Source organism: Phyllostomus hastatus, unplaced genomic scaffold, assembly GCF_019186645.2.
Source record: "Phyllostomus hastatus isolate PE091 unplaced genomic scaffold, TTU_PhHast_1.1 phas_scaffold_93, whole genome shotgun sequence".
Lineage (NCBI taxonomy): Eukaryota > Metazoa > Chordata > Mammalia > Chiroptera > Phyllostomidae > Phyllostomus > Phyllostomus hastatus.
Window position 1 is genome coordinate 19,644,564 of NW_025334042.1, and position 17,875 is coordinate 19,662,438.

General features: G+C 48.7%; 1 protein-coding gene across 2 annotated transcripts; it reads left to right on the plus strand.

The window, feature by feature from the left end:
• The first annotated feature begins 4,294 nt into the window (after window positions 1-4,294).
• KRT77 (keratin 77) lies at window positions 4,295-17,544 on the plus strand. Of its 2 annotated transcripts, none has more exons than XM_045829102.1 (9): window positions 4,295-5,022; window positions 9,687-9,901; window positions 11,094-11,154; window positions 11,690-11,785; window positions 12,743-12,907; window positions 14,591-14,716; window positions 14,828-15,048; window positions 15,501-15,535; window positions 15,977-17,544. In XM_045829102.1, exons 1-9 carry the CDS (start codon window positions 4,408-4,410, stop codon window positions 16,276-16,278), a joined length of 1,836 nt encoding a protein of 611 aa, XP_045685058.1. In that variant the 5' UTR covers window positions 4,295-4,407; the 3' UTR covers window positions 16,279-17,544. The 2 variants fall into 2 exon arrangements, with proteins under 2 accessions (XP_045685058.1, XP_045685059.1); XM_045829103.1 differs by lacking the exon at window positions 4,295-5,022 and adding an exon at window positions 7,697-7,806.
• The last annotated feature ends 331 nt before the right edge of the window (window positions 17,545-17,875 follow it).

The window sequence follows — 17,875 nt, forward strand, 5'->3', positions numbered from 1 at the left end:
TGTAGAGAAGCAGCCTCTGCCCAGAGGAGCCCTGTCTCTGGCTGGGGCCTTGCAGTTTCTCTTGGAGTTCAATCCAAGTCTAACCTGCAGTCTTACTTTCCTTCGGGCCTCCACCTGCACAGCTGCTCCCCTTGCCTCAGGGACGAAAGGGAGTCGTTAACTTAGCAAGTAGTTGTATCAATTATCACGACTTCTAGCAGGTTGGATGGAAGAGCTCAGTATGCTCAGGACAATGTTATCCTGGACCTTGGCCATGAGGATGTGCAAGGCTGCTCTGACACCTTGTGAGGCCTGTGACCCAAGGTTTAATGCGAAAGAGAGACTCTGTCTGATCCTTAGTTTCCAGCTGGGCTCTGGGATTCTAATCCAAAGACTATCCGAGGTGGGAGCCTGGTTGTTTTGGGGCCTGAGGAGCAGCTTAAAGGCTTACTTGTTGCCTCAAATGCCCACCCTACCCCAGAAATCAGAAGGAGGCACCAGGGGTGTTCCTGTGTGCCCAGCACCACCTTCCCACCCTGCAGGCAGCATCTGTTAGAGGTTGGAGGGGGTGCTCCCTGCAGGCCAGCAGGAGCGCAGAGGCTGCTGGGAATTCCTCATAGACCGCCCCCCCCACCCCCGCTTTTTTTGGATGGGAGAGAGGATACCTGACTAGTTCTAGCTGCACCACCAAGTTTTTCTCTGTAATTTTGACTAAGGCCTTTCCTGTCTTTGAATTTATCTCCTTTTCATAAAACTAAGGTGCTAGGCTGATGGTTTTGGTCACCTGTCTAGGTCTGGCACTCCTCTGCGGGGAGAACAGTGGTTTGAGGTGTGGGAAACCAGGGCTAGGAGCCTTGATTCAGTTCTAAGGGGCTGTTGTCCTGGGCCCCTGCCACATCACAGTCTTCCTCTGATGCCCAGGCGTCCACGCGCTCCCATTTCAAGGAGATAAAAGGTCCCCATACCTACACCAGGGCTGCAGCGCTTCCTTCCCAGCGGTGGCTGGTGAGTGAAATTCTCCTTCCCCTTCTTTCTCTGCCCAAGGGGCCCTGCCTCTCAGTCCCATGCCCCTGCCACACTTCTGTGTGACATCTGCCTGGTGATATCCACCCCCAGACCTGGGTGATGCGGGGTGAGATGGGGAGCAGATCCGCAGGGGCTGACTCTGCCAGTCACACGAGCAGCTCTGCTCCAGCCCTGCCTCCTACCGCTGCCCCTGCCAGAGACTGTGATCTGGTGGCTGATAATTGCCCTGGGCCTCACCCTCTTGGCAGCCCTGGTTTCAGTCCCTGCGAGACAAGCAGGGCAAGCTGGAGTCCTCAACTGCTTTCTTTTCTTTTTAAGGAGAGCCAGTGGGGAGAGATGTGGAGAGGGGGAAAGGGGCACCTCTACAAAGACCCCCCCGCCTCTTCTGCTATACGTGTGGGTTCTGGAGTAGGAGTGCCTGGGTTCAAATATCCATCCCACCATATTCATCTGTGTGTTCTTGAACAAGTTACTTTATTTCTCCAAGTCTCTTTTCCACGGTCTGTAAGATGGCAATAATGATAAGAATATCTTCTTTATAATATTGATTTTCTGACAATGCATGGACACCTAGTGCAGTGCATGGCCCACTGAAAGCACTTGATAAGAGGTTGGCTATTATTATTATTATGATCATCATTATTCTTTTGTCCTTGGACTGAATGGAATTTCAAGAGGCCATTTCATTTGTTCTTCTGCTTCCTCCAGCCAGTGACATCTAGACTTGTCTGCCCATTAAAAGCACCTGAGATCCCAAATATCTCAAAGCTCAGACGACACCCCAGACCAATGAAATCCAGTTTTAGGGGTGAGGCCTCGCACCGTTGGCTTTGAGTCTGTCCAGGTGATTCCAATGTGTAGCAAGTGTAGAAAGCACTGCTCTCAGCTGTCCAACCAGTTGAGGGGTTTCCTTTAGGGATAGGAGTTTGTCCTAGAAACCCCATACATCATCTAATATATACCTGGGGTTAAGTATCTCTTTTGGGGACAAGTAAATTCTCTCATGCTTCACTTTAAGCCAATTTCTGCTTGTTATAAGGGATTAGAGAATAGTAATTACCCTACACCAAAGGCTGAGTTAGTATTTGCTGGGCACCCTCCCCCCACCTTCTAAGGGTGTGACCCCAGGGGCCACCCAGATGGTGGGAGATAGACTGGAATGTTGGCACTGGATGGTGGCAACTGATCACAGCCTGAGACCAAAGAGGTTTCTAAATTCTGCTGCCTGGGGCTTCCTCTTTTATTTGCTCACAATTTAATAATTCCCCACATTCGGCATGAAGCTAAGTATAAGCTGGGTGAGCTTCCTATTTATTTACTGGGCAATAGAGACATGTGAAGGGGGTGATTATTTGTAGTCTTCATGACAGGGATTGAAAGTGAGTGATGCGAAACGTTGCTGTGGCAGGTGAGAGGGAAGTGGGCTCAGGTGGTCTATCTAGGGTCTTCAGGAAAGGAGGTGGGAGTAGCTATTTACATGCTCGTTTAGTGTATTATAGTGTTCTGTGCCTGTTCACATGCCTTAAAGCATTGACTTTTTGAGAACTAGACACTCTGATTCCTTTCAGTAGTTGAGGCTCTAGAGCAGGCAACTTGCCTAAGGTCACAGGTGGGTAGAAGTAGGCTGGGACCTGAAACCAGCGCATGTGACAGTAAATTTCAGGTTCACACTCTTTTATCCCACCGTGTCCCCTGGAGATGGTCCACGGAAAGTTACAGAGCAGACCCGACGGCGCGGAGGCTTGAGGCTGCCCACAGAGCCCTTCCCAGCGCTAGCACGCCTTCTCCTCACCGCTGCTCCCCAACACCTCTCTTGTTCTTTCTCACCACCCGCCTTCCCCATCTCTATGGCCATGGGCAGCTGTGATTTCAGCCCCAACTTTTGCAAAAGTGTTTGCTTATCGCTCAAATACAAAGGCAAAGGACATTTAAAATACTAGAAAAAAACCAGCTCTAATTCTTAATAAATCTATGATACTTTTTAAGCTTGGCTTCTCTGCATTCTTGATTTTTATGAGTTCATTGTGTATTTATTTAGCTTTAGTTAACATTGTATCACAAGCATTTCTAGAGCTGCAACAGCACTTCCGTGATGATAATTTTAAATAATTTTATCTAAGTGGGAAGCCTTCATTTTTCTGAGTTTGGACATTTAGGGTTGTTTCCCCCTAAGTTATTTGCTGTTCCCCATCCTCATCATTGAATTTTGGATGGCAGCTACCATCTATTTGAGTCCAGAGGGCAAACACACTGTTTTCTTGGCTGACACTGATGCTTGTAATAAACTTCACCCTCTGTTTGCTCTCTGGGTCAGTGCTTCCCAGAATGTGGGCCCGCACACCAGCGCTGGTGCAGGGAACTTTGTTACTGGTCTGAGAGGAGATAAATACAGAATTTGAGAATAAGCACTTTAGGAACTTAATTATTTTTCCCCTTTTTGCAAGAGAATAATTTTATGTCTGTTGAATCTAAAATAAACAACTGAGGCTTATATTTTATTTATCTTAAAAAATCTCTTTTTAAAGGTAATTCACTTTTATTTTGTTTTACAAAAGCATTAGCCTATAGTAGACTGGAAATGAAAAGCAAAAGAGGTTTCGGGAGAGTTTGTCTCTTGGTCTAGAAGACGTTAGGTCCAGGTAGCTAAGCTGCTCAGTGAGTCCACTGTCACAGACCTTTAATGCTACAGGAACTCACCTGTTTTGTATTTGAGGAGCCTGCGGTGTAGAGAGAAGCAGAAATGCATTCAGCAAAATGTGGGCTGTCTTGGACAGAGTCCCCTGCTTTCTCTTGCCCTCCGTGACCACAATATAATGTTCCATGTGATTAAAATGTGGGGTGTGCATGACAATGACAATAATGGGGGGCAGAAGCAGGGGGGACAAAACTTTTACCCTGCCATAATTCTGTGGTAACAGATGTCTCCACCCTTGTCCTGGCTGTGATCCCAAGGTGACTAGACATCCCCTACCTTTGCCCCAGATCTCCTGGACAACTCCCGCTAAAAACACAACTCAATGGTGAAGTTTCTTCAGAAGATATCAGCTAATAATTTGGGGTGAAATTGTAGAGGAGTTTCCAGCAACTTGATCCTGAGAGATTACTGCATTCTGATGGAAAGAGATGAATGATAAATGATCAAGTTGGGGAAGTTCGTCTACACTGAGATTTCTGCAACTAATAAGTATGAGGTTTTAAACATGTGGTGCTGGCAGGCAAAGTAAACATAAATACTCTCCTCCCAGGATTTGGAAAGTGTCCCGCCCAGTTTTAATGCTTGTGTGTATATATAGAGGCTGAGCCAGCTGTCTCGCAAAGGAGCCTCCTCCTTCCTGCCCTGGCCTCTGCCACCTTCCAGCTGGGCCCTCTCTCTTGTCTGCTTGCCCAGATGCGCCAGCAACCATGAGCCGCCAGTTTAGCTCTCAGTCGGCGTTTAGCTCAAGGAGCAAGCGGTTTTATAGCCTCTGCTCTTCTGCAGGCTCTGGTGGTGGGAGGTGGGCTGTGGGGTTTGTGGGTCAGGCCCGAGGGTGGTGTGGTGGTGGAGGGTATGGGGGCCATGTGAGGGGGTTTGGCTCCCAGAGCCTGTACAATTTGGGTGGCAGTAAGAGCATCTCAGTGAACCTAGTGGAGAGAAGCACCAGTGGTTTCCGCCAGGGTGGGGGAGGGGGAGTGGGAGGGGCACTTGGAGGAGCCAGACACTTTAGGGGTGGTGGCTCTGGAGGTGGTGGTGGCTCTGGAGGTGGTGCTTTTGGTGGTGGTGGATCTAGAAGTGGTGCCTTTGGGGGTGGTGGCTTTGGAGGTGGTGGCTATGGAGGAGGTGGTTTTGGGGGTAGCAATTATGGGCTTGGGGCCTTTGGTTTTTCTTGTCCCCGGGGGGGCATCCAAGAGGTGACTATTAATGAGAGCCTCCTACAACCACTTGACCTGGAGGTGGATCCTGAAATTCAAAGGATCAAGACCCAGGAGCGGGAGCAGATCATGGATCTCAACAACAAGTTTGCCTCCTTCATTGACAAGGTGAGTGCCGCAAGGGCAGGCAGAGTCTCTAGGCCCTGACCAAATGACAGAGGGGGCCCTGGGCCCTGCTATTTCTCACCACATTGTGCTGTCTCAGTTTGGTGGTAACAAGCACTTCTAGATGTGTATGTCCTGGGACCTTAAGGAAGCACTTACCTCATTTAGGTCTCAATTTGACTTAATGAGGGAATTCTATATTCCTTTTGGCAGGGAAACAGATAAGAGGTGTGAAAATACCCAACAGATAAAATACGTGGTGTAGTAACTGCATTCTCATTCATCATTATTCACTTCCCATCCATCCATCCATCCATTAGTCCATCCATCCTTCCTTCCTTCCTTCCTTCCTTCCTTCCTTCCTTCTTTCCTTCCTTCCTTCCTTCCATCCATCCCACAAACATTTACTAAGGATCTATTATATGCCAGACAACGTGCCACAAGGTGACACCTTATCCTCAATGAGCTGAGGTAGAGCTGAGGTGAATGCCCTGGTGGGTATCGCTGGGGCTAATGTCAACAGCATACTAAGAGAATTCTGTCTGAGTTCCTCACTTTAGCTCATCAAGTGCCAAGAATGGGCCAGATGAAGCCGTTGGAGCCCCTCTCCCTAGTTCCCTAATTAAGCCTCAGATTAGGTCTGGTCCAGGCCTAAATCACCAAGCAGAGGCTGGTGGAGGACTTACAGTAAACACCTTCCTCTGGCATTTCCTTTTGTCCAGAGATGGAGCCATGGTGGCTACTGTAGGATCCCCACAAGGTTTTTGCCCTTGGAGATGTAGGGGGAAGCACCCTGGATTCTCAGTGACTTTCCCTCAGTCCCCGCAGGAGTGCTGTGTTGAGGCCAGAGCTTGACTGGTGGTCTGACAGCAGAGTAGCCATGGCCAAGGACCAGCTTTGAGTTGTATAGCCTGCCTCTGATATCTAGGTAAATACTGGGGGTGGGACAGAGTGTGTGAGCTGGGGGAGAAGCAGTAAGAGTGTTGCGGTCCATAGACAGCCAAAAAGGAGTTTAACAGAGTAAAGTGCTTCTGGCTATTTCTGATCACCTTGGATGGGAAATTTGGTTGAATATCATCACACATCAGGTACAGACAGGGCCTGGGAGTGCTTGACTAGAGCCAGGAGGTAACAGGTGAAGGAGACACCACTGGGAGGTTATGTCTAGACCAAGGGAGGTACAGGCACAAAAGTGGGTTTGGGGAGGGGTCAGTGAAATGACAACAGGCTACTGGCAGTTCATCTCCTGAGACTCTCATTTGATTGTGCTTCCTGCCATTAATAGGATATCTGTTTTCTGGCATGGGACTGTATAGAAAACTGTGGCTTCGTGTCTTTTCTCAAGGGCATGGTCTGTGGTGACCATGAGGAGAGAGTTCTTATCCAGGAGGGCTTTGACCTGGCTGGAAGGGAGGTCTGGTCCTTCTGCTTCCACCCTTAACTCCATCCAGCCTATTCTTAGCATGACATGAGAGCCATTCTTTAAAAATATCACATTGCCCCTCCATTTAAATCTGTTGATTTCTTGTATCATTTAGAATAAAAACCAAGATCCTATATAATCTGGCCCACCAGCCCACAGCTGCTGCTAACCCCTGGTTTGCATTTGTGAGAATCAGGCAATGTTACCACGACTTGATGGAACAACTCTTAAGCTGCAAGTTTTAGTAGCAGGGTAAGCGCTGGAATTTAGCTCCTCAGGGTACAAACTTACTGTCTGGAGTGGCCTTGCACTCCCTCTCTGTCTCCTCTCCTGCTTTCCTCTTGCTTATCAGGACGCTATTGCATTCTTGCCTCCTCCAGCACCCCAAGCACAGTCCTGCCTCAGGGCCTTTGTATTTGCTATTCCCTCCACTTGGAACTCCTCCCTCTAAAGAGTGGGCCGGCCTCCCCACTCAGGTCTTAGCTCAGATGCCGCTGTCTCAGAGAGGCCTTCTCTGATCTCCCGACTTAAAGTAGCACTCCCATCTCAGCATCCCTACCCACCATCTCTGTGTCACTTTTCTCCATAGACCCTACAGTCATTTGATACCCTGTATATTTTGAATTTTGTTATTTTTATTTTATTATTATTATTTTTTAAAGTTGCACTCAAGGACATATATATTTATTGACTTTTGAGAGAGAGAGGAAGAGGGGGCAGGGAGAGGGAGAGAGAGAAACATCAATCAGTTAGTTGCCTCCCGCGTGTACCCTGACCAGGGATCGAATTCACAAGCTTGGTGTACAGAATGATACTCCAACCAGTTGAGCCACCTAGTCAGGGCTATTTCACGTTTCTTTACAGTTTCTCTCTGAATAGAGTGTAAATTCCTGGAAAGCAGAAATTTTGTCTGTTTTGTTCATTATTGAACTTCCAGCATTCAGAACAGTGCCTGGCACTTGATAATTGCTCAGCAGATCTGTGTTGAATGAAACACTGAGTCAGCCCTTCATGTGTCAGGCTTGCCTCTCAGGGCACAGGAATGGAGGCAAAGGCTTCTCTAGAGCAAATGACAAGGGAAAGGGACCCCAGAAAGAAAAAGGGGGTCCAGTTCTTCCCATGAGAGCACTGGCCTCACTTTGTTCAACTGACCTTGAATCCTCCGTGCCAGGCAACTCCAAAGCCCTTAGTATTTCATTAGTTCAATATTTACAAACTGTCTTCTCTGGACTGGGCACTGTGTGTCCATGGGTCTTAGCATCTGTGTCCACCAGAGAACAAAGCAAACATGGGCCTGCCTTCATGGGGCTCACACCTAGCAGGGAGGGACATGCTAAAATGACACCAAAAGACTGCAAATCATGGTAGGTATCATGGGGGAAAACAAGGGCTGATGAAGGGAACATATTGGGGGCTGCCACTTTGGTTGAGATCTAAAGGGTGAATAGGTGTTAGCCAGGCAAAGAGTTGGGGAGACCTGGGCTGCTGGAGGCACTAGGAGGTCTCCATGGCCTCAATGTCATGAACAGGAGGGACAGGGGCACAAAAAGTCGAGTAGAGAGAGCTTTTTCCAGTAAGAAGTTTAGCTCGGCATGATGCTAAATTTTATCTCAGTCAGCTGAGCTTCCCTTGAGTATTGCTGATGGGAGACACAGCCTAGGAGTGTTTTGGGGAGCCTGGGGAAAACTCACAAGGGCTTTCAAGGATTTTTCTAGTTAAATCCCATTAAAATTGCCTGGCACCCCATGAAGCCAACTTCTGCCTTTGCAGATTGGGTGGCCTAATGAGAACCTTGTTTTCTTTTTTTTTTTCCTTTTGACTTGGGGGGACTCAGGCTAAGCCCAAAAAGACCCAGACTTGTCCGATTGCACTCATTGTTTGGCATGGAGATTCCCTGTGGAACCATAAAATTATTTCTTTTGGTCTCCACAACATGGAGGACAAGTCTGTCTGTTCAATAGATTTCTCCACTCCCTGGGAGTGCCTCCCAAGTTAAAATATGCCAGGTGGCAAAAATTTCTCCCAGGGGTGTTACAGGCTGTGCTGACAAACTTGTGAGAGCTGGTTTGCTTATCTCTGGTTCTGATAAGTCAAACAAAAATAAGCCACAAGGAACAGTGTTCTCTCTGCACATGTTTTCCAGCCTACAGTCAGAACCCAAAGGGTGTTAACAAGGGCTGGACCCTCAGATGGGCAGTCTCAAGGGCTGGGGATTCTGGGCACCCTCTTTAGTGCCATATGGCAGGGGGTGTCCTTAGGGTTCTCTTCTGACAGCACAAGCAATGGATTTGCTCCCTGCCTCCAGCTCCTAGACAGATTCTGGAGAGAGTGTGTGTGTTCACCTGAGCAAAGCATAGCAGCATCCATGGTCTTCACCTGACACAGGAGGGAAGGATCCATCTGTGGGCAGCCAGCCAAGGAAAGCTGAGGGTCAATTATTATCATGCAAAGGACAGTCCATGCACTTGGTGTGCACAGCCAGCAACCCTGTACCTGACCTTTGTGTTCACAGTTTTGGAAAAGGTGTGCTGAGAAAATAGGATGATATCCACTTTAATTCTCTGTATGAATGAAGGAAATAGCAACCTGGGTGGTTCCTGTACACTAGACAACCCCCAAGTCCTGACTCTGGGGCCCTGGAATGCATTGCACAGCATGAAAAAATGAGAACATTTACTTTTAAAATCCTGTTTGGGCTGTAAAAGCATTTAAAGAGGTGGCCTTCCTGAAAAACATGGCGACACCCAGGCAAGTTGGCTCAGGAATCAGTTAATATTCTAAGCCGAATTGTTCTTTCTCTTCTCTTATTTTCCTTGCTCCTCAATCACATGAAGCATTTCAACCACAAAGAGGAATGTGCCTGGGGCATGCTGGTGTTTCAGGTGCCTGATCACCATTCCCTCATGTTGGTACGGATTCACTGAGGGGGAGAGCGACAGCTCTGTAGTGTAAATGGGGGTAGCTAAGGGAAACAAGGGGCTTGGTTGGAGGAATTTACCTTTAGCACCAGAGTTAGCTTAGTGTTAATTTTAGGCCAGTTGACTTTATAGCCATTGGTCAACCATCAGCAACCAACACTGTGCTCATGTGTCCTGGTCCCCAAAAAAGGGATGCTCTCTGATCCCTTAAGGGCCCACCCTGACTCTCTGAGTTCTGGACATGCTATAAGGCTTCCCATCCTCCTCCCCATGGGGGTGCCTCTCAGACCCATGACCTGGTGAACTTGGAGGTCTCTTGATCTTAGGTGCGATTCCTGGAACAGCAGAATCAGGTGCTACAAACAAAATGGGAGCTCCTGCAGCAGATAAACACGTCCACTCGGACCAACAACCTGGAGCCCATCTTGGAGAACTACATCAGAGACCTGCAGAAGCAGGTGGATTTCCTCAATTCGGAGCAGATGCGCCAGAACACAGAGATCATGAGCATGCAGGATGTGGTGGAGGACTACAAGAACAAGTGAGGTGCCAGGCGGGGCAAAGCACTCGGGGAGAAGCATGGCAGGGAATTGATTCATGGGGAAGACATTCTGCTTCAGTGTTACTGTGGAAGGGGTAGAGCAGGGCCACAGGCACGGCCATGCAGGCTCTGCACTGCACAACTGCAGGGGTGCCATTTTGCACATGGTAGCCCTGCTATTGCCACTCAGCTCTCAATTGTGGGGGCTGGGCACACCAGCTCTATGGATTTTGGAGCCAGATAAGCCTCAATTCCAATGTGGACTTTGCCACTTTCTGGCTGCCTGCAAGTTCACCTGTCTAAGCCTTTAGTTTTCACAGTAGTGAAGTGGGGATAGTAAGTACCCTTCTTGTTGGATTGCTGTGAGGGGTAGGTCGTGGCTGTCAAACTTCAATGTATATTGGCTTGTTAAAATCATATTGCCTAGGTAGGTCTGGGATGGGGCTGGGGTGCTTGTGTTTCTAATACATCCAAGCGATGGTGATGCTGGGAGATGGGGGACCACACTTTGAGATCCCCCACTCACATAACTTTGGTTTAGATGAAGTTATTCTTAGTAAGTTCTTAGTCTGTGTCTACACCCACTAAGCACTCAGTAAGCAGTATTTATTAATAATGGAAGGGGTGACAGGACTTGTTTAATTCTATATCAGCTGCTCTACACCCTGCAGACAACTGAGTGGCCTCTCCCTCCCCATGCTGGAGGTACAGGGAGCTGCTCTTAATATCACCTTGACAAGCTTACTGCTTTGGGCCAGTAGGGAGTCCAGTGTGCGTGAATGGGAAGGGAGAAATGAAATTGGCATAGAAGGTGTTGGGGCAGGAGCACAATCATAGGTGGAATTGTTTTCTCTTTAAAAAAATTTAGTAAAAGTGGTTACTTAAGTTCTAGGTAAAGAAGTTAAAGAAATGATTGGGCTCAACGAATTTACAAATAAAAAACGGACACTTTGGGGGTGTTCTATGTGGCCCTAGGTTTTCCACCTTGGGTCATTGTCCCCCTTGTTGACCTGGAGCACCAAGAGTTAGCTTGAGCTGCTTGCCAGTGAGAGGGGCAGGCCCTGGCAGGGGACAGTCAGAGTCCAGGAGAATAAACATTTAAGGAATTCTGAGCCTCCCCATGCAGGAAGAATTCCCAAGGGGCCAAGGTCAGCCCCTGCAGCCTGTGTATGTTTCTTATCTTCCCCCACAGATATGAGCAAGAAATCAACCAGAGGACCAACAATGAGAATGAGTTTGTCATCCTGAAGAAGGTGAGGCCTGGGGGTGTCCCGAGGGGGACTGTGGGCCCAGGAGGCTGAGCAGAGTGAGGAATTCCTGTGGGATGTGGTGTGACTGAGAGATGGACAGGGTGACCTTGGGGGCCAGATTGTTGATTGTGTTGCCCAAATGCTGGGGCCCTTACACCAAAGGGGAAAGTCTGAAAGTGATACTAATATGGATCTTTAAGGTTACTTGAGTTTTTAATCTCTCCAGGGCTCTGAAAGTGACATTAAAGTAACTGACAGCTTTTGACTGTCACTTATGCATGGCCTTGAGACCTGGGGAGGGACCTAGCAGGGGACCTGGGGTGCTGTGTGTGACTGGCCAAGGTGAAGGGCTTGGTGTCACACTTCCTTCTGGCCAGGAAAGCTGGAGTTTGCAGGTCCCTTATTTAAATGAAGTGAGGAAACTTTGCAGGCAAGGAGATAAACCCGGAGAAGCTTTGCCACTTGCCTGGTCCACCCAATCAGCTGGTGGCAGGTAATACCCAGACAAAAAGTCAGACTGTCTTTGCTTGCTGTTCAGGATGTGGATGCTGCTTACCTACAGAAAGTGGACCTACAGTCCAAGGTGGACGTTCTGTCGGGGGAGGTCAATTTCCTGAAATATTTATTTGAGATGGTGAGTTCACGAGGAAATCTTGTCTTTTCTCACACCTCATAAAGCGTGTGGGCTGTAAGACGGGGTGGCCTAAAACAAAACGATGTCCACTAGGGAATCCTCTCCTCAGTCACTTCGACCATCCTGTTAATCCCCAGTGCTCAGGACTCCTAGGTGAGTGTGCTAGAGATGGAGAGGCAGGGAGAGCCCTGAGTTAGGAGGAGGTGATGCTGGTCTCACCTCTGTCTGGGAAGTGAGGTTGATACCCGGGACATTCAGAGGCAAAACCAACCAGAAATATTCATCAGTGCTGGGAAGTCAATGGGGCTGGTAGGGAACCCCAAGGGAGAGGGCTGTGCGGATCTCAAAAGCAGTGAAGATGAAGACAGCAGTGATGGGGAACAGCAGCTCTTACCACCCTTGGTCCTACAGTCACTCATGTCTAACATCCCAAATGCTGTGCTGGGATATTTTCTGTGTCCTAGGTATTTCCATTATACAGATGAGAAAGCAGAGGCACTGAGAGATTAAATCACTTTTTCAGTCACCCAGCTAATCAAAGTAGAAACCAGACTCAAAAGTTAGTGTGAGTGGCTTCACAGGTGGAGTCCTTTCTACTGCTTCTGAGAGTCCCTGTGCTTTCAAGGAGCAAGTCTGCCTGTCAGAGGGCCCAGCTCAAGGTGGCAACCAATCCAGAGTAAGGCAGAGATATAGGGTACAGGAGCAGCATGACAGGCAGGTGACATCCACCAGGGCTCCGGGTTCAGGCTCTTTCTTCTCCCTAGAAACTAAGTCTGGGTGCCTTTACTTTTAGGTAAGTGTCTCTCAGTGTGTGGCAACAATTCAAAGAACTTTCCCCTGGGAGTCCCATATGGCCCAGGCTTCTGGCCTTCCCAGAGAGCCTTGAGGGGCAGAAGAGGAAAGCTGAGGCTCCAGATGGACAGTAGAAGGAGTAAGCCTGTGGTCCATACCTTGCAGGAGCTGTCCAATATGCAGACCCATATCAGTGACACCAATGTCATTGTGTCTATGGACAACAACCGCTCCCTGGACCTGGACAGCATCATCAGAGCCGTGCAGGCCCAGTATGAGGACATCGCCCAGAGGAGCAAGGAGGAGGCGGAGGCGCTGTACCAGAGCAAGGTGAGGCCCACTTCCCCACCACCTGGGCTCGACACCCCAAACTTAATTTACCTCTGAGCACTTGCATTGTCTCTCTCTTGTTTCTAAAAAAAAACATGTTTGTGATAGAAAACTTAGAACTTGCAAATAAAGATGACTTTCCCCCCTCTTCCACTATTAATATGTCAGCTTATTTTCTACCAGTTCTTTGTAGCTAATATTTATTGAAAACTCATATGTGTGGGACGTTGCACTAAGTGCTTTATATTTCATTTACTCCTTGCAGCAACCCTATAAAGTAAGGGTGCCACGGTCCCTATGTTACATGTAATAGAGTGTGAGATTACCTAATTTCTTTAAGGTCTTGTGGCTGGTCAGTGGCAGGGGTAGAACTTAATTAAACTCAGGTGTGCCATCTTTCAACCACTATAATGTTTTTATTCTTATTGTTTCATAATGAGATTTTAAAAAATATAGTTCTGCACTTTTATCTGTTACTTATTATCACTTTGAATGTCTGAATGTCTTTCTGTGATATTGAATATTTTGTACATCATACTTGAATGGCAGTGTGGCATCCAGGTTAAGAATAGACCCTCTTTTTCAGATAAACATCTTTGTAGTTAAGTCTTTGGGCACATTTGGTTACTTCTTTAACATAAATTGACTTGGACTTTTTTGAAGGTTGAAGACTCTGTAGTTAAGGGTCAAAGGTCAGTTACTAAATTCTGAGCAACTGGCTCTGGTTGGTGTGGCTCAGTGGATTGAGTGCCAGTCTGTGAACAGAAGGGTCACTGGTTTGATTCCCAGTCAGGGCGCATGCCTGGGTTGCAGGCCAGGTCCCCAGTCAGGGGCACGTGAGAAGAAACCATATATTGATGCTTCTTTCCCTCTTTTTCTCTTTTCCTTCCCCTCTCTCTAAAATAAATAAATAAATAAATAAATAAATAAATAAATAAAATCTTTGACTAAACAAATTCTGAGCAACTGGTACTTGGGATCTGCTCTATGGATGGGTTACCTGTGGCCAACTCCAATCTCACTGGCCTCTGTCCCAGTGTGCTGCTGGCAAATGTTATGAATGACATGGATTTCAGCATCAGACTGAGATGATAAATGGCCAATAGTGAAACCATCAGAAGCAGAGATTCCCTTGAGCCAATTCTCCCATTGTTTCCTTCAGAGCAATAGCCTCTGGGTGGAATTCCTATTGCTGGGACCGTGTAGACATGGAAAAGGAGAGAGAAAGAAAAATGCAAATAAACATGGAGCATGCTTAGGGCCCCTGAGGAAATAAGGGCCTGACTGCCAGGGAAATCATTCTGGAAAAGGATAGGGAGAAATATGTTAGGGTAGAAAAAGTGAGAAGGGTCCCAGTGTGTAAAGACTGGTGTGAAGGCTTAGATGTGGGAAAAAGGAGGTAAAAAGGGCATCAAGAAGCAGCTTTACCTGTCTGAAATGTAGGGCTGGCCCAGACACAGGCGGGAATGAGGAGGCTTGGGTGTGTGTGTGTGTGTGTGTGTGTGTGTGTGGTCACAGCTCAGATGAGGGGGGTTTAGTATAGGTGTGAGTGGGGGGCGGGGACCTGGGAATTTTCCCAGGGGAGAGTGTTCTTGGGTAGGGCCTGGGAAGGCAGACCCACTCCCTCCTAGAGGGGCTCATTGTGAGCAGCAGATTGATCATGGTGCTGCCTTTGTTCCTCAGTACCAGGAACTCCAGATGACAGCAGGAAGACATGGAGACGATCTGAGGAACAGCAAGATGGAGATTGCAGAGCTCAACCGCACTATCCAGAGGCTGCAAGCTGAGATCAGCAACGTCAAGAAGCAGGTGAGATGGGTGCTCAGGGTGGGCTGACCAGACACTCCACCTCCCATGATGCCCTGCTGGACCGGGCTCCTGATACCGAACTCTTGCACATCTGTGACCGCCTCCTCACAGGTTGACCAGATGCACATGGTCATTTCGGATGCAGAGGAAAAAGGAGATCGGGCCCTTCAGGATGCAGGGCAGAAGCTGCAGGACATGGAGGAGGCCCTGCAGCAGTCCAAGGAGCGCCTGGCCCGGCTGCTGTGTGACTACCAGACACTGCTGAGCGCCAAGCTGGCCCTGGACGTGGAGATTGCCACCTACCGCAGGCTGCTGGAGGGCGAGGAGAGCAGGTAGGCCATGTTTTGGGGCCAAAGTGCAGGTTGCACTGCTGGAGCAGAGGCACCGACTGTTTGGAGAGAAGACCATTCCAGCTCTTCTGGGAAGTTTTGTAGCTCAAGGTGAACAGAAACATTCAAGTCAGAAGCAGAGGCCGTGTGATTTGGCAGAGTCACTGTCATCATCTCCTGCTTCTAAGCAGAATGTTTCTGTGTCCCAACCCAAGCCACTGCAGCCAGGTGCGGATACCCAGTGCTAAAAGGCTTTAAAAAAATGCTTAAAATCACTTTTGGCCCCACAGGTTCCCTAACCACTTTGCCCATCCACACACCTTTCCCTGCACAACAAAGCTTGGGGACAGCTCTCGCTTCCCCTGGGACATCTCTGCTCCTGATGTCTCCAGGCTGCTGCATGCCTTCCTTTGGGCTCTGCAGGGCTGGCTCATGTGTGTACTTTGGTTTTACAGGATGTCCGGAGAGCTGCAGAGTCTCGTGAGCATCTGTAAGTAGCAGAGCCAGGACCTGGGCTGGTTGGTGCTGGGGGAGGGAGGGCTCAGCAGGGCTGCCCAGCGGGGACTGGCTTTGGGAATTATAGTTTCCAGTCCCACACAGTGAGAACAAATGAGCAAACACAACTGCAAAGCCTGGAGAAATTTGTTGAAATAAATTACAATTTTAGCTGTTGATCCCTAACAATCAACACTGCTTAGAACCCCTTAGGGTATGTCAATAATGAAAACGTGCCCTCACGTCTCTTTGTAGTATGAAGACTACTTTGGAAATGGGAATACTTTCATCCAATGTATTTTTTGCAAGTCAGATGCCGCCACTGATGAAGCATGTGGGCGGCCTGTTCTGCAGGCAGGTGGTGGGGAGACCCCTTATCCCCGCAACCCAGCCCAGTCTCTCTGAGCCCCGTCCCGCGCTGCCCTCTCCCCCACAGCTGTGCAGAGAAGTCAAGTGTCTGTCGGCGGTGGCGCAGGAGGAGGCTCTGGTCGAGGCTCTGGAGGTTACGGCGGCGGCGGCGGCGGCGGCGGCGGCGGCGGCAGCTCCTATGAGGGTGGCGGGGGCTACGGAGGGGGTTCCGGAGGGAGCAGTGGAGGTGGTTATGGGAGTGGCAGTGGCGGAAACTACGGAGAGAGCAGCAAAGGCAGAAGCAAGTCGGGAGGCAGAAACAGTCGTTCCTCCAAACTGCAGATCATCCAAACGTCTACCAACACTTCCCATACACATATCGTGGAGTAGAGGCGAAACTTGCTATGACCCTGCTCCTGTCTCCTCCCCTACGTCCTTCTCATACCTTCTCATTTACCTTTTCTCGATGGCTCTCAGCAGTTTGGCCAATAAAGTCTACTCTAGATGGGGAAGCAGGTGGGTCACGGCAAGCAACAGATCTATCTATGGAGGACCCTGGCTGGCAGTCAGAACAGCGCGACTGTCACCTTCCCAACTCACACCTCACACACTAAGCAGGGCCTGCCCAGAGCCCAGGTTAGCCTGGAGGAAAGAGCAGCTATAGGTGGATAGTGGAGAGTCCACGTGAAACACACTGGTTTCTCAGTCCCATGCTCCCTTTCCTGTCCATGGGCTGCCCTAGGAACAAGAATCCATCCCTCAGGGACCCACAGAATGAGGCTTTTGGGTGGGTGGGGGTTGAGGACGCAAGCTAGCTTGTCCCTCTGTGCCAGGGACCAATTCCTGCTTCTTGGTCTGTAGCCTCACTGCCATGTGGATGGAGACCGTGGATTGGCTGCCCACATTGGACATCTACAAGTCATATCTGGGCCTGATTCTGAATTTCTGTCTCAAGAAGCATTAACCACAGGATTAACAGTCCTGGATGGGAGTATTTCAGAGAGCCCAAGTTTTTGTCCACAGGGAGGACTGTAGTGAGCAGCGAATGGAGGAGTTGATGGACAAGCAATGAAATTCTGTTCTGTCCTGCCCCTCCTGCCAGCTCCATTCTTTGGAAGCCTGGCCCTTTCTGAAACCTGCTCCATAATGTCCATCTTCAGAATTGTCCAACAGTCTGCGCACATGCGGCCCAGCTCTGCTCTGTCCAGGTGCCCGGGCCCTGAGCACTTTAGGATCAGACTTGAGTCTTGGGAAGTTCAGTCTGAACCCTGATGCAAGATGCCCTTTGCTTGCAAGGTAGCTTAATGCTCTTCCCCAGACCCCAGAGTCCCTTCTGCCTTCCATTCTCTGTGACGGAGCACTGTGTGAGAATTTGACTCTTCATTTTAGGCCTTACATAAGATGCTTGAGATGTACTGAAGGGGACAATAAAGGGAAAAAATTGATCAATACTTGGGCCTTGAGAGAGGGAAGGTGGCTTTGCTTCTAATGTCTGGAGTTACCTTCACTTGCTTCCTGAGTCCTAACACAATGCCCAAGCTTGTGATTCTCCTGGAGCACCTGACGTGCCTGCCCGGTGTGGGTCCCTTGGGGGCTGCTGTGACATCATTTCCTGGTTGGCGGTGTTTCTACAATAAACTTTTCTGTGATCTTAAACTGCTCCTTGGTCAGGAGATGAGTTATTTCTTCTTTAATTTCTGCAGGCCTCTGACATTATTCATATTAGGGAAGTAAAGATTATTTTTTAGTGCACAAGTAATACACGACCTTGAAAAACTTGCAGACACAATCTTATTAATTGGTAAAGTGACTGATCGTTCAAAAGTCAATTATACATTTGTTCAACAGGCATTTATTTAGCTCTTAATGTGTGGCAGGCAGTGGCCTAGGCACTGAGAATGCAGTGCTGAATAATGAACATATTTCTAAATCTGAAGGACACTTACAAAATGATGTGGAGGAGGAGAAGGTTCAGAGGCCAGAAAAA

Bases quoted from the DNA above. Each gene is read 5' to 3' on its own strand.
- KRT77 (XM_045829102.1), top strand. From the start codon at position 4,408: ATGAGCCGCCAGTTTAGCTCTCAGTCGGCGTTTAGCTCAAGGAGCAAG. The intron at 14,717-14,827 runs GTGAGATGGGTG...GCCTCCTCACAG, and splicing joins TCAGCAACGTCAAGAAGCAG to GTTGACCAGATGCACATGGT. The intron at 15,536-15,976 runs GTAAGTAGCAGA...TCTCCCCCACAG, and splicing joins GCAGAGTCTCGTGAGCATCT to CTGTGCAGAGAAGTCAAGTG.